The 15,436-nt window shown below is 49.0% G+C and overlaps 2 protein-coding genes across 2 annotated transcripts; both read right to left on the bottom strand.

The window, feature by feature from the left end:
* Nucleotides 1-521: 521 nt before the first annotated feature.
* LOC120110631 (scopoletin glucosyltransferase-like) lies at nt 522-1,439 on the bottom strand. Its single transcript, XM_039126207.1, has one exon. It carries the CDS (start codon nt 1,437-1,439, stop codon nt 522-524), a length of 918 nt encoding a protein of 305 aa, XP_038982135.1.
* Nucleotides 1,440-6,241: 4,802 nt separating this feature from the next.
* LOC120110630 (scopoletin glucosyltransferase-like) lies at nt 6,242-6,751 on the bottom strand. Its single transcript, XM_039126206.1, has one exon. The coding sequence runs from the start codon at nt 6,749-6,751 to the stop codon at nt 6,242-6,244; it is 510 nt and encodes a 169-aa protein (XP_038982134.1).
* Between the last annotated feature and the right edge of the window lie 8,685 nt (nt 6,752-15,436).

Raw genomic sequence — 15,436 nt, 5'->3', positions numbered from 1 at the left:
CTATTCACATAATCCCAGCCATCAGGTAGACGGCAGGATACCGGTTTAGAAGTTAGCATAAAATATTGTAAATTGGAAACTAAAAGTTTCAAGAGAATAGGAACACTAATTTCACCATTTAATATGCACACATCCTACATACAAAGTCTAAATCATGGCCTGTCAAAATAGCTAACAAAAATACTTTCCAAACCTACAAAGCTTATTTCTTTAGATAAGTTATATGTCCACAAAAATTTGAGTCATAATTTTCCACCTCAAAGAAGAAAAAAAAAATAGCATGCCAACACATGAATAAAATTATAGAGAAAAAATAAGTTTTGACAATTACCAGTTTCAGCAGAGAAAAGGGAACTGAGCAGTGATGAGACGGGCGACCTTCAACTTTATTCCCAAACAAAAATACGTTATGAATTAGAGAGGATCAGACCACTCTAAACCTGCGCTACACCCAAAATTTATATTCAAGGCACCAAATCTATTGTAGCTGTTCGCCCAACCCAATGAACACTGAAGTAGGATCATTCTCCATTCTTACCAGACTGGATCTTACCAGCTTTAAGAGTAAGCAAATTCTCTATCAAACTGCTCAATTCATTATAAGAAGAACCCCCCTCCTCCACAGCCCTCCTTGCCATCTTCCCTACCTCCCTTGCTCTCTCTCTCCTCCCATCCGCTTCCTCTCCGCTTCCCATCAACTCATTTACCGCCCTCCTTATCTCCTCCCTCCTCACCATCATCCTCTCCTCCTCCTTGCTACGGCATACCTTCACTCCGATCGCAATCCCGATCCTGAGAACATCCAGAATCAGCTTCTCATTGAAGAATTGCTCGGCAAAGAGCGGCCAAGTGATCATCGGCAACCCGGCGCTCGCGCCTTCCATGCAGGAGTTCCAGCCACAGTGCGTCACAAATCCCCCGACGGCTTCATGGTTCAATATAAGCAGCTGAGGTGCCCATCCACTTATGATCAATCCTCTCCCTCTACATATCACCCTCTCCTCAAACCCTTCCGGCATCCATTCCGAAGGTTCACCGCCATATCTCACCACCCAAATGAACGGGTGCTCCGAAGCCTCCAGGCCCGAAGCAATCTCGCAAAGCTGAGTGCGGGTGAATCGACCTAAGCTCCCAAAACAGATGTAGAGAACCGATCTCGGCTTCCTACTATCCAACCAACTCAAGCAGCGGTCGCAGTCCGCGGAGGTCTTGTCTCCCCTCACTAGTTTATCAGGCAGATCCTGATTGCGTAGCGACACTGGGCCGACATGCCACAGTTTCATGTCGCTTCTCTCCTTAAGTTGATCGACATAGTCGTGCTCCATCTCATAGAAGCTATTCATTATCGTGCCATAGCTCGAGCGATAGGAGTCACCCAACTGTTTGTGGAGGTCGCTCGCGGTTCCTATGATGAAGGCAGGGAGCTGCGACCGTGTCATCTCAATCCGATGGGGAATCTCCGGCACAACAAAGGGCTTGTTGGAAATATAGAAAGAGAGATTAGAGAGGAAAGATGGAGAGGAAGAATATTTCAGATTTTTTTCTATTCACTTTGGCTCTTGCCTTGCTTACAAAACTATAAGACTTACATGGTATTTATAGAACTTCTAGGTAAATGAATAAACCTAAGTACATGAACCACTTAAATGCACATAGAAAACCCAAAAGACATAAACCACTTAAATGCACATAGAAAACTCAAAAGACATGAACTACTTAAATACATATACATGAATCACCATTCTCAAGGTGACCCTTCACATATTCATGAATCCTCCAAAAGTCATTCATTAAATTAAGTTTACTTTTCAACACCCCCCTTTAAACTTAATTTGTTGTAACTCCAAGCATCATCCTCAACTTGCTAAAAATGTCATACTTGAGAGGCTTAGTAAAAATATCTGCAACTTGATCATGGGTCTTCACATACTTCACTTGCACTTCATTCTTTGCAATGCAATTTCTAAGAAAATGATACCTTGTATCTATATGCTTGCTTCTATCATGAAAAACCGGGTTCTTTGCCAATGCAATGGTCGACTTATTGTCAACAAAAATCTCCGTGGCCTCCTCTTGTGGCATTTGTAACTCCTTCAATAATCTTCTTAACCATATGGCATGACAAACACAAGAAGTAGCAGCAACATATTCAGCTTCACAAGTAGAAAGTGTCACGATTGGTTGCTTCTTCGAACTCCAAGTAAAAGCTGTATTTCCCAAGTAGAAAATGAAACCGGTAGTGCTCTTCCGGTCATCCATATCTCCGGCCCAATCACTATCACTATAGCCCACAAGCTTAAATTCATTAGAACATGAATAAAGCAAGCCAAAACTGATTGTACCTTTGATGTAACGAAGAATTCGTTTCGCCGCTTTGAAATGTGTCATGCTTGGTGACTCCATAAACCGACTAATAAGCCCAACTCCAAAAAGTATATCCGGTCTTGTGCAAGTTAGGTATCTCAAACTTCCAACTAAACTTTTGAAGGTTGTAGAGTCTACCTTCTCTCCTTCTTCATGCTTAGACAGCTTTACTCCACATTCCACCGGAGTATTCACAGGTTGACAATCTTTCATCTTGAACCTCTTAAGGATTTCCTTGGCAAAACCTTCTTGAGAAATAAAAATTCCATCCTCCATTTGTTTGATCTCAATGCCAAGATAATAAGACATGAGACCAATATCCGTCATTTCAAATTCTTTAGTCATAGCTTGCTTAAACTCTCCAAACATACTTGGATTATTGCCCGTAAAAATCAAATCATCAACATATAAGCAAATAAGTAAAATATCTCCATTTTCACGCACCTTAGCATAGAGAGCATGCTCATGTGGGCACTTGGTAAACCCATTCTTTTGGAAATACTTGTCAATCTGACTATTCCAAGCCCTTGGCGCTTGCTTCAAACCATACAATGCTTTCTTCAACTTCAACACTTTGTCTTCATGGCCTTTGATCACATAGCCCAAAGGTTGTTCAACATAAACCTCTTCCTCAAGAATGCCATTCAAGAAAGCTGATTTGACATCCATTTGATAAATCTTCCACTTCTTTTGTGCTGCAAGTGAGATTATCATTCGGATGGTCTCCAACCGTGCAACAGGAGCAAACACTTCACCATAGTCAATCCCGGGACGTTGGCTGTATCCCTTGGCTACCAACCTTGCCTTGTATCTCTCTACTTCACCTTTAGCATTCTTCTTTTCTTTGAAAACCCACTTCACACCAATGGGCTTTTGACCTTCTGGTATAGTTGCTAGCTCCCAAGTGTCATTCTTCTCAATTGACTTAATCTCTTCATCCATGGCAATTCTCCACTTCTCATCTTTGACCGCTTCTTCAAAAACTATGGGCTCACAATCGGCAAAGTGACAAAAAAGAGTTAAATCATCACTTAAATTTTCTGTTACCTCATAAAGATCTTGAAGACTCCTCATTCGTGGTTGCCTTTCACTAGAGCTTCCACTAGAAGATGAAGAAAATGTACTAGGAGTTGTTGGTGATCGAGGTGTTATGGGCTCTTGAACTTCTCTTCTTTGTTCCTCTTCATCAAGGAATGGAAAGAAATCATACCTCTCCTTATCTTCATTACTCCAATCCCAAGAATCTTCTTCATCGAACTCCACATCTCTACTAATAGTCGCCTTGCCAACACTTGGATTGTAGAGCTTGTAGCCTTTGGAACGTTGATCATACCCGATGAAGATCTGCTTCTTGCTTTTATCATCAAGCTTGGACCTCTCTTGATCAGGTACATGAACATAGCCAATGCTCCCAAAAACTCTTAAATGGGAAACACTTGGCTTTCTTCCGCTCCATGCTTCTTGAGGAGTTTTGTTCCATAGGCTTCTAGTTGGACACCGGTTGGATAGGTACACTGCATAGTCAACCGCTTCCGCCCAAAATTCTTTTGGCATCTTCTTTGTCTTCAACATGCTTCGAGCCATATTGAGAATGCTCCTATTCTTCCTTTCGACGACACCATTTTGTTGTGGAGATCTTGGAACGGTCAAAAACCGCCGAATGCCATTTGCTTCACAAAACTCATTAAACTTGTTAGAAGTAAACTCTCCCCCTCTATCCGTTCTCAAGGCTTTAATACAATAGCCACTTTGTTTTTCAACAAGTGCTTTAAATTTTCTAAAAGAACCAAATACTTCAGATTTTTCTTTCAAGAAATAAACCCAAGTTTTTCTACTACAATCATCAATAAAGAGAAGAAAATACCGATTGTTACCAAATGAAGAAGGCTTGATTGGTCCACAAACATCGGCATGAACAAGTTCAAGTGGCTCCCTTGCTCTTGAAGTAGTTTCTTTTGGAAAACTCTTTCGGAATTGTTTGCCAACAAGACACCCTTCACATAGTTGATCCGGTTGGTCAATAGTTGGCAAGCCCTTCAACATCTCTTTTTGTTCCAACAACTTCAAGTCTCCAAAATTTACATGCCCAAGCCTCAAATGCCAAAGCCAAGATGAATCTTTCAAACAAGTCTTGAGACATTTAGCAAAATCAGTTTGGATGTCAAGCAAAAACATCCTATTTTTTGTCATGGGTACCTTAGCAATCACATTCTCCCTATCATCTTGAAGTAAGAGACTACGATTTTTCATATGAACCTCGTAGTTCTTCTCCAAAAGTTGTCCCAAACTCAAAATATTACTTTTCATACTTGGAATATAATAAACATTACTCATAAGTTGATGGCCACCATCTTTCATACGAATTAAAATCGTACCTTTGCCTTCAATTGGAACTTTAGAGTTATCTCCAAAAGTGACAAACCCGGTCACCGATTCGTCAATTTCCACAAATTTGCTTTTATCTCCACACATGTGATTGCTTGCGGCATTATCAAGATACCACAAATCTTTCTTGCTTCTTTCTTCTCCTTTGAAGGCTAGCAACAAAGTGGCCTCCGCTTCTTCATTTTCAACATGATGAGCCTTCTCTTCAACATTGAAAGGAGAACTCCAACACTCCCGAGCATAGTGCCCAATCTTTTGACAATTGTAACACCGAACTTTGGACTTATCATTTTGCCTTGTGTAGTTTCCTCTACCACGGCCTCTTGACAAATACCTCCTTTCTTCATTGTTGGAGTATTGATTGCCTTGTCCACCTCTTCCTCTTCCTCTTCCTCCTCTCCCTCGACCTTGTCCACCTCCACGTCCTCTTCCTTGTTGACTTTTCCCAAACTCCCTTTCTTTCTCCTTCACCGAGAGCTTAGTGGCTAGAACTTGCTCGATCGGCTCCTCCTTCTTCTTGTTGATTCTCTCTTCATGGGCTTGTAACGAACCCATAAGTTGATCAACCGTCATAGTCTCCAAATCTTTGGACTCCTCGATGGCTACGACGATGTAATCAAACTTCGAATGCAACGAACGAAGAATTTTCTCAATGACTCGGACATCCTCCAATCTTTCTCCATACCTCTTCATTTGATTTACTATGGCCAACACCCTCGAAAAGAAATCCGCAATAGACTCGGATTCTTGCATTCGTATGCCTTCAAAATCTCCTCGTAGCATTTGAAGGCGTACTTTCTTCACTTTATCAACTCCTTGGTAGGAGTTTTGTAAGATCTCCCATGCTTGCTTGGCGGTGGTCGCATTCGCCACTCTCTCGAACATGACTTCATCCAAACATTGATGGATGAGGGTGAGAGCTTGTTGGTCCTTCTTCCGCATTCTGGGTAGAGCCTCCCTTTGAGCAGGACTCATCAAAGCTTCTTCACGAGGCTCCTCATAGCCTCTATCCACGATCTCCCACACATCTTGCGATCCAAGCAAAGCCTTCATACGAATGCACCAATTCTCATAATTCTCTTTTGTAAGGCGAGGGAATTGAAATGAGAAGGTAGAATTTGCCATCTCCAGGATCAAGAAACTGTAGCTCTGATACCAGTTTGTTGGAAATATAGAAAGAGAGATTAGAGAGGAAAGATGGAGAGGAAGAATATTTCAGATTTTTTTCTATTCACTTTGGCTCTTGCCTTGCTTACAAAACTATAAGACTTACATGGTATTTATAGAACTTCTAGGTAAATGAATAAACCTAAGTACATGAACCACTTAAATGCACATAGAAAACCCAAAAGACATAAACCACTTAAATGCACATAGAAAACTCAAAAGACATGAACTACTTAAATACATATACATGAATCACCATTCTCAAGGTGACCCTTCACATATTCATGAATCCTCCAAAAGTCATTCATTAAATTAAGTTTACTTTTCAACAGGGCTGCTCGTCGCTAGCGACGCTCTCGTGGGGCTTGAGACGACCGATGACACCGACGAGGATGACGGAGAAGAAGCTCGTGCCGTGGAAGACAAGCCTTGGTATGCCGAGCTCACGGGCGAGGCTGGCCGACCACGGGTAGAGGATGTCGGATATGATGCAGTCGGGGTGGTGGTCTTTGGCAAGCTGCCTGAAGGGGGCCTCGAGCATGCAGATGGCCGCATGGAATTCAGGGGGCATGTCTGGGTTGGGCAAGGCGGTAAGGTTTTCATGGCCTTCAAGGACGCCGGATTCTGAGTAGGGGAAGGGAATGGCAAGGAGCTGGATTTGGTGGTGGCGAGAGTTGTAGGCGAGGTCTATGGTCGGTTGGATAAGGGGGACGTTTGCAGTGGTGGTGATGATGGTGGCCTTGGCTCCACGGTCAGCTAAGAGCCTAGCAAGGTCGATCATGGGAATCATGTGGCCCGGGGCAAGAAATGGCAAGAAGAAGATGTGGAGATCCATGGGAATCTAACCAGAGATTAGAGAAGAGCTTCTTTTTATTTGCAGGATTTTAATTAGGTTACAATTAGCAAGTAGGGAAGGTGGATGGAGGAACGGATGGGGAGCATGGATTATGCATTCTTCCTAAGGTTTCTGTCCTTTACGATCATTCAAAGAACAGATATGGTAGGCCGGCGTCGAGGTATCTCTCCGGCTTCCGGCAAGACGGCACATGGGGAAGTACGGACCAGCTGTAGGCCAAATCCCAGAGTGTCGTTGAAAAGCTGGGATGGAGCTTTGGCCCTCTCTTCTACCTTCACAACACTCGCTTTCTCTTCTCTAAGCAATGACGTCAGCTAGCTTGCTTGTTTTCTAGGACAGCTCGGTGGTTCCGCCATATCTTTCTGTCCTATCTAAAGTGGCACAACCATACCGCACAAATAAAAAAATAGCAGCTGCTCGACAAATGGTAAGACCAACCAAAAGATAAACATCTAAAATATACACCTTATCAATCAGATAGATTTTATCAACTAGATAAAAATAAAAAATTAAATAACTTTAAATTCAAAAAATAAAGATAAACTGGAAATCTAAATAAACTTCTAACATCCCATATAGAGAAGGCAATTTACTATGCCCCATCGGATACCCTGCTCGGCCAAATTTGGAGGCCAAACTGGAAGAATAATGCCTTCCAGTCCTTCTTCTTGTTCTCTTGACTCTTAGTAGGCTTGTTGCCGGGCGTCGGTTGGATACTCCCCAAGTTTAGTAACTCCAAACTCCACAACACTAACCCTCTATTTGGTATGAAGGATGGATTGGAGAACTAATAGATAGGGGAGGAAGAATGGATGAGGAAGAGGATGGATGGATCTTCCATCTATTCTCCCATATGTTTGGTGCTACATAGAAAGATGAATGTGAATGATTTCTTCCTCTATTTGGTATAGGAGAAATGAAAGAAAAGATAGATGAATTTTGTACTACATTTCTACTAAGCTATCATTTAATAAAAAAAAGTATAATTATTATTAATTTATAACACTTATTTATACTAAAGAAGTAGAGCAATATATAAATTTATAAATATTATAATTTATAATTATATAAAATTACACAAATATTTAATTGTTATTTGATTTAATTCAATAAATAATTTTATATATTAATTATATATGAATTAATTTATTTATATATTATATAATTAATTAATTAATTAAGATAATTTATTAATTTTATATAAATTGTTAACTAAAAAATAGTGAATATAAATAGAAAAATAGAAGTAGTGTTAACATTTTGTCAAAAAATTAATGAAAGTCAATTTTGTCAATATAGAAAGCTACTCCTTATATGCTCCATCCAACCTTGCATCCTCCAACTTTGGGAGGATGCAAATTGGAGGGTCAAGATAGATGGACGATCCCTCCTTCTCATCCATCATTCCTAATATTTTTTGAACCAAATAATGGATTGAGACCAACCATCCTTCCAACCCCATTCATCCTTTTTTTCTCATGACCCCAACCAAATACAAAGTAAGAATTTCTTGATAACCAAGGAGAACCTTCACCTGGATACTCCAACGATCAAAATTTTTTCTATCTAATATGGGAAAAGTGGGCTGGACCGAGCCATTAAATCTGCCATTAGAGCTGGACTAGCCGTCTCAATTCAAGAGAAGCAGAAATGGAAGAAGTTGATGGAGAGGAAGAAGCAGATGGTGGAGAAGATGTCGTCAGCCTCTAAAAAACCGACAGAGAAAGACCATTGTCGAAGATGTGGTAGATATTGTTGGGGATCTAGCAAATTCGATGTTCAAAGTATTGCTTGTGAGGCCGAGGGTTGGGCGGAAGCAAAGTCTTGTGTTGGAGATTCGAGCAACCGGAGGGATCACTGGACAAGCCATGGTACAAAAGGAGAAATGCCATTGCTGGCTTTAGTGGCAAAGGAAAAACATATGCTCTAGTGGTGGTGGAAGGAGAGTAGCTTTGATACCAGTTTGTTGATGGGGGCAAACTCAAAACACAGAGATAGCAAACTGCGAAGGAGGAAAAAATAAACAAAAAAGCTTTTATTAGCATTGGCCCCACGGCCCCCGCTGTATTATAAATGAGATTCAACAAACATATATATTAGTTACTTTACGAGTGAGAAGTGCGACTAAAAGATAAATGTTATGGGGGAATTGAGCCGCCATGCCCCACGTGATCGGCACGCGTATCCAGGAAAGCTACAGCTGCCCTATGATCCAGCACTCCGACCCCGAGTCGGACCTCCTCGGCTCCGCAGCCCGACCCCGGGTCGGCTGCCCTATGATCCAGCACTCCGACCCCGAGTCGGACCTCCTCGGCTCCGCAGCCCGACCCCGGGTCGGCTGCCCTATGATCCAGCACTCCGACCCCGAGTCGGACCTCCTCGGCTCCGCAGCCCGACCCCGGGTCGGCTGCCCTATGATCCAGCACTCCGACCCCGAGTCGGACCTCCTCGGCTTCGCAGCCCGACCCCGGGTCGGCTGCCCTATGATCCAGCATTCCGACCCCGAGTCGGAGATCTTTTGATAACGACAGGCTATTCTCCAGAGGCACGCCGCGGCCTCCTGCTCCACTACTCCCTGCAACGGCTGTACCCGATGCTGCCCACGATCTCCTGTATCGACCGTACAAAGCGGAGCTCCACTACGCCCTGCCATGACCGTATCCAGCGCTGCTCCACGACGCCCCGTAACGGCCATGTCAGTGGCCATTCTATCGTGCCCCACGACGACAAACCCCCCTGAGAGACCTCCCAGCCAGGTATATATGCGGCTGGGGGGAGAAGGGGGGGGTAAGCAATACCTCCCAGAGCACTCTCTCCCACTTGTGATTATCATCTCTCCTCCTCCAATCTCCTCTGACTTGACCGTCGGAGGGCCATCACCACCCTGGTGGTGGTGCAAGGCTTGTTTGCAGGTTCCTTGGCGGAAGGTGGAGCGCAACCAGCACCAACCAAGACAACTCAGGCGGAACCCCGTTCACACCGTCGTGTCAATCGTTCTCGGTTTGGACCACCAGCAACAGTTGCTCATGCGGCTCGGGTTCTTGGTTTCTACCTACCATTTGCTCATGCGGTTCCCCACAGCGGCCGGGATTGGAGAGGTCCGAGGTGACCAGCCGACCGCACGGCAGTGTTTCCTAGCAACTCTCAAAGGGAAGAAGCCCATGGAGGCCCTAAGCGTCGAGTCACTTGACGCCAGAGACGAAGTGGCCTTGCGGCACGGGGAGCCGGCCGAGGGCGTAATCGAAGTTCCCCTCGAAGAAGGCCGCCCGGACCGCACGGTCCGGGTCGGTGCCACCCTCGACTTGGAAGCTCGGCTCCGGTTAGTGGAATTCCTCCGAGCCAATGCAGATGTGTTTGCCTGGTCGGCGGCCGATGTACCTGGGATCGACCCGGAGGTCGTTTCTCACGCCCTCAACGTCGACCCGACCCACCGACCAGTAAAGCAAAAGAAGAGACACTGTGCCCCGGATCGGATCCGGGTGGTCGACCAGGAGGTAGACAAACTCTTGGAGGCAGGTTTCATAAGAGAGGTGAGCTACCCCGAGTGGCTGGCAAACGTCGTACTTGTCCGGAAGGCGAGCGGGAAGTGGAGGATGTGCGTCGACTACACCGACCTGAACAAGGCGTGCCCCAAGGATAGCTTTCCGCTTCCACGGATAGACCAACTGGTCGACGCGACTTCCGGATATCAGCTACTGTCTTTTATGGACGCCTTCTCCGGCTACAACCAAATAATGATGGCTCCACAGGACGAGGAGAAAACTGCCTTCATAACAGACCGGGGGCTGTACTGTTACAAGGTAATGCCCTTCGGTCTGAAGAACGCTGGCGCCACTTACCAGCGCCTCGTCAATAAAATCTTCAAGGAGCAGATCGGCCGGAATATGGAGGTGTACGTGGACGATATGCTGGTAAAAAGCCGCCATGCAGACCAGCACATTGCAGATCTGGAGGAGACTTTCACCACCTTGCGAAAGTTTCGCATGAAGCTAAACCCAGCGAAGTGCGCTTTTGGTGCTTCGGCCGGGAGGTTCCTCGGTTTCATTGTCAACCAGCGCGGGATCGAGGCCAACCCGGACAAGATCAAAGCCATCCAAGATATGTCCCCTCCGACCAAAGTGAAGGAGGTTCAGGAGCTCGCTGGAAGGGTCGCCGCGCTCGGACGATTTGTGGCAAAGTCGGCCGAACGCTGCCAACCATTCTTCAAGGTGTTGAAGCGCCCAAAAGACTTCCTCTGGACGGCCGAATGTCATGCGGCGTTCGACCAGCTCAAGGAGTACATGGCGTCTCCTCCCCTGCTGTCCAAGCCGCAAGAGGGGGAGATGCTCTACCTTTACCTGGCGGTCTCCCCAACCGCAGTCAGCGCAGTACTGGTTCGGGAAGAGGCAAGACTTCAGAAGCCTGTATACTACATCAGCCGAGTCCTCCGGGATGCCGAGACGCGGTACACGAAGGCTGAGAAGATCGCCTTCGCGCTGCTGACTGCGACCAGGAGGCTTCGCCCCTATTTCCAGGCTCATTCTGTCACCCTTTTGACCGATCAACCACTGCGGCAGATTCTCAGCAATCCAGAGAATGCGGGACGGCTGGTGAAGTGGGCAGTAGAACTTGGTGAGTTCGACATCCGCTACCAGCCCCGACCAGCCATCAAGGCCCAGGTGCTCGCGGACTTTCTCGCTGAGTGCACTGTGCAGGAGGCGGAACCTAAGCCGCCGGAGACACCCAGCCTCGATCTCCCGATCTGGACGCTCCACATTGACGGGTCGTCGAACCCTGAAGGTGGAGGGGCTGGGCTGGTCCTCACCAATCCCGATGGAGTGATAGCCGAGTATGCCTTGAGGTTCGGATTTCCAGTGACCAACAATGAGGCGGAGTACGAGGCCCTAGTCGCGGGACTCAAACTCGCCAAGGAGCTCGGCATCCGGCGTCTGAAAGTCTTCACCGACTCCCAGCTGGTGGTCGGGCAGGTTCGAGGGGAGTTCGAGGCGCGGAGCCCGACCATGCAGAGCTACGTCCGGAAGGTGCAAACACTCATTCCCGACCTCGGCAGTGTTGACATTCAGCAGGTCCCGAGGAGCGAAAATGCCAGGGCCGACAGGTTGTCCCGCCTAGTGGACGCAGACGCGCACAACTTGTCGAGGGCAATCTACCTGGAGACCCTGGATGCCCCGAGCATTGACGGGGCTGGAGCGGTGATGGCAATTGATCCGGAGCCGTCTTGGATGGACCCGCTCGTCGCCTACCTCGCCGAAGGAATCCTCCCTGAAGACGAAGATCAGGCCCGGCGGCTTGTAAAGAAGTCCGCCCACTACGTACTTTATGAAGGGAGGCTGTATCGGACCTCGTTTACCGCCCCCCTCTTAAAGTGCCTCCGCCCCGCGGAAGCGGCCTACGCCCTCGGCGAAGTCCACGAAGGCATCTGCGGATCGCACTTGGGGGCTAGGTCCTTGGCGCATAAGATCATGAGGCAAGGCTACTATTGGCCGACCTTGTTGGAGGACTCGAAGGACCACGTGCGGAAATGCGACGCCTGCCAGCGCCACGCCAACGTCCAGAGAGTCCCCTCTGTCCCCTTGGCGCCAATCACCGCGCCCTGGCCCTTCGCACAGTGGGGAATGGATATCCTCGGACCATTCCCCGTCGCTTCGGCCCAGCGGAATGATTGTCGCCATCGACTACTTCACCAAGTGGGTGGAGGCAGAGCCACTGGCCACCATCACGGAGGCACAAGTCCGGAAGTTCGTGAAGAAAAACATCATTGTCCGATTTGGAGTACCTCGGGTCCTCATCTCGGATAACGGTCGACAGTTTGATAACAAGCACTTCCGGGACTTCTGCGAGGAATTCGGGATCGAGCATCGGTTCACATCCGTGTCGCATCCCCAAACCAACGGCGAGGCCGAGGTCACAAATCGGACAATCCTCCAAGGTATCAAAGCGCGGATCGGCCGGACGGGGCAAGCTTGGGTCGAGGAACTCGAGAATGTCCTTTGGGCGTATCGGACCACACAACGGACTCCTACTGGAGAGACGCCTTTCAGCCTAACCTATGGCACGGAAGCCGTTGCCCCCGTGGAGCTCGGACTCCCCTCGCCTCGGGTGGCCGCGCACCGACCCGAGGCCAATTCAGAGCAACTCCGAGGGAACTTGGATCTCTTGGAAGAGGCAAGGGAAATGGCTCAGGTACGGATGGCAATGTATCAGCAGAGGGTGGCCCGATATTACAACTCCAAAGTCCGACCGAAGCTTTTCAGAATTGGAGATCTGGTGCTGAGGCGAGCTAAGGCATCTCAACCTACGGAAGGTGGGAAGCTAGCGCCAAATTGGGAAGGCCCGTATAAAGTTCGTTGGGTAAACCGACCTGGCTCCTACCAGTTGGAAGCCCTAGATGGCCGAGGAATTCCAAGGGGCTGGAATTCCGCTAACCTGCGGATGTATTACCAGTAGAACAACAAGGCCAGAAAGACAATTTAAAAAGGTGCAATACTTTTCATTTCAATAATTTCTGGTTACAGTGGCGTGCTCGTGTGATTACAAGGAATTCCCAGAGGGGAATTAGGGAGTAAAGAAAGTAAAGAAGAGGTGGGGACCCAAACCCTCAACCCAGGGCGGCTGCAGTCCCACCAGAAGTGGGTGCTTCTAACCGGAGGCGCCATCCAGCACCTCACCAAAAAGAGGAGGAGCCGCCGCAGAAGAAGCTCCCGCTGCCCCCAGGGGAACGCCGCCTCCAAAGGATATTCCCATCTTCCCCAGTGGTAGGGAAGAGAAGGGATTCAAGGGGGAAGAGTATATGGAGGCGCGGTCCCGGATTGAGCGTCCGGCGCAGAGCTCAACCGGGAGGCTGAACTTCAAGGAGGGGAGATGTGATCCCGGATGAAACGCCTAGAGCGGAGTTCCGCCGGGGAGACCCTCCTTGTTGATCCCAGATGAAACGGCTAGTTGGCTGAAGTTGTAAGGGGAGCGCCTCCCCTTTCCTTCGACAGGAGTCTCTCAGTCATATGCCAAGGAGGAGGTCCGCGATCCATGGCAACCTGCAGCTCCGGCTTGGCAAATTCCATCGTACCTGCACCTGTATTTATAGCCAAGCTGCGGCCCCCTGGTAGTTCCGATACGGGTGGCTCCAATAAATGCAGGCGCACTGAATCCGGAGCCGTTCCGGCTCCCGAGGCGTATCTCCCCGCGATTTCCTAAGCGTCATTCTCCTTAAATCGCATTCTTTGTGCAGGACGATCCGGGTGACGTATACCCCTAGGTCCACGTGTCTCCGCTCGCGCCCAGGCCGCATCCTCCTCGAAGAACCCGCGTATCGCGGCCGCTCAACTAACACTCCTCACCAGCAGCAACTGGCGATCCGATTTCCCAGGTAACGCATTAATTAGCGTTTAATACCCTTCTCGTGTTCCCCCCAGGCAACGCTTGGAGGAGAGGAGAAACACGGTCGCGGCTGGGCACAGAGAAACCCCGATGGGCGGCGAGCGACAAGTGGCCGACCAACGAGTGGAATGTCCCGAGGCTCGGCCCTCGGATGCCTGGCTAACCCGATGATCATCCCGGGAGCAGACTAGCCGGAAGCCCCGACCGGTCGCCTCGGCTTGCGCCAGCCTTGGCCGACCAACGAGCGGAATTTCCCTGAGGCTTGACAACCCTCAGATGCCTGGCTAACCCGATGATCATCCCGGGAGCAGACTAGCCGGAAGCCCCGACCGGTCGCCTCGGCTTGCGCCAGCCTTGGCCGACCAACGAGCGGAATTTCCCTGAGGCTTGACAACCCTCAGATGCCTGGCTAACCCGATGATCATCCCGGGAGCAAACTAGCCGGAAGCCCCGACCGGTCGCCTCGGCTTGCGCCAGCCTAGGCCGACCAACGAGTGGAATCTCCCGAGGCTCGGCCCTCGGATGCCTGGCTAACCCGATGATCATCCCGGGAGCAGACTAGCCGGAAGCCCCGACCGGTCGCCTCGGCTTGCGCCAGCCTTGGCCGACCAACGAGCGGAATTTCCCTGAGGCTTGACAACCCTCAGATGCCTGGCTAACCCGATGATCATCCCGGGAGCAGACTAGCCGGAAGCCCCGACCAGTCGCCTCGGCTTGCGCCAGCCTTGGCCGACCAACGAGCGGAATTTCCCTGAGGCTTGACAACCCTCAGATGCCTGGCTAACCCGATGATCATCCCGGGAGCAGACTAGCCGGAAGCCCCGACCGGTCGCCTCGGCTTGCGCCAGCCTAGGCCGACCAACGAGTGGAATCTCCCGAGGCTCGGCCCTCGGATGCCTGGCTAACCCGATGATCATCCCGGGAGCAGACTAGCCGGAAGCCCCGACCGGTCGCCTCGGCTTGCGCCAGCCTTGGCCGACCAACGAGCGGAATTTCCCTGAGGCTTGACAACCCTCAGATGCCTGGCTAACCCGATGATCATCCCGGGAGCAGACTAGCCGGAAGCCCCGACCGGTCGCTTCGGCTTGCGCCAGCCTTGGCCGACCAGCGAGCGGAAGAATTTCCTGAGGCCTAACCCTCGGATGCCTGGCTTAGCGCCGGAAGAATTTCCTGAGGCCTAACCCTCGGATGCCTGGCTTAGCGCCGGAAGAATTTCCTGAGGCCTAACCCTCGGATGCCTGGCCTAGCGCCGGAAGAATTTCCTGAGGCCTAACCCTCGGATGCCTGGCT

This window comes from Phoenix dactylifera, chromosome 4 (genome assembly GCF_009389715.1).
Source record: "Phoenix dactylifera cultivar Barhee BC4 chromosome 4, palm_55x_up_171113_PBpolish2nd_filt_p, whole genome shotgun sequence".
NCBI lineage: Eukaryota > Viridiplantae > Streptophyta > Magnoliopsida > Arecales > Arecaceae > Phoenix > Phoenix dactylifera.
The sequence above is the reverse complement of the archived record's forward strand: the minus strand, read 5'-3'. Positions and strand labels throughout refer to the sequence as shown.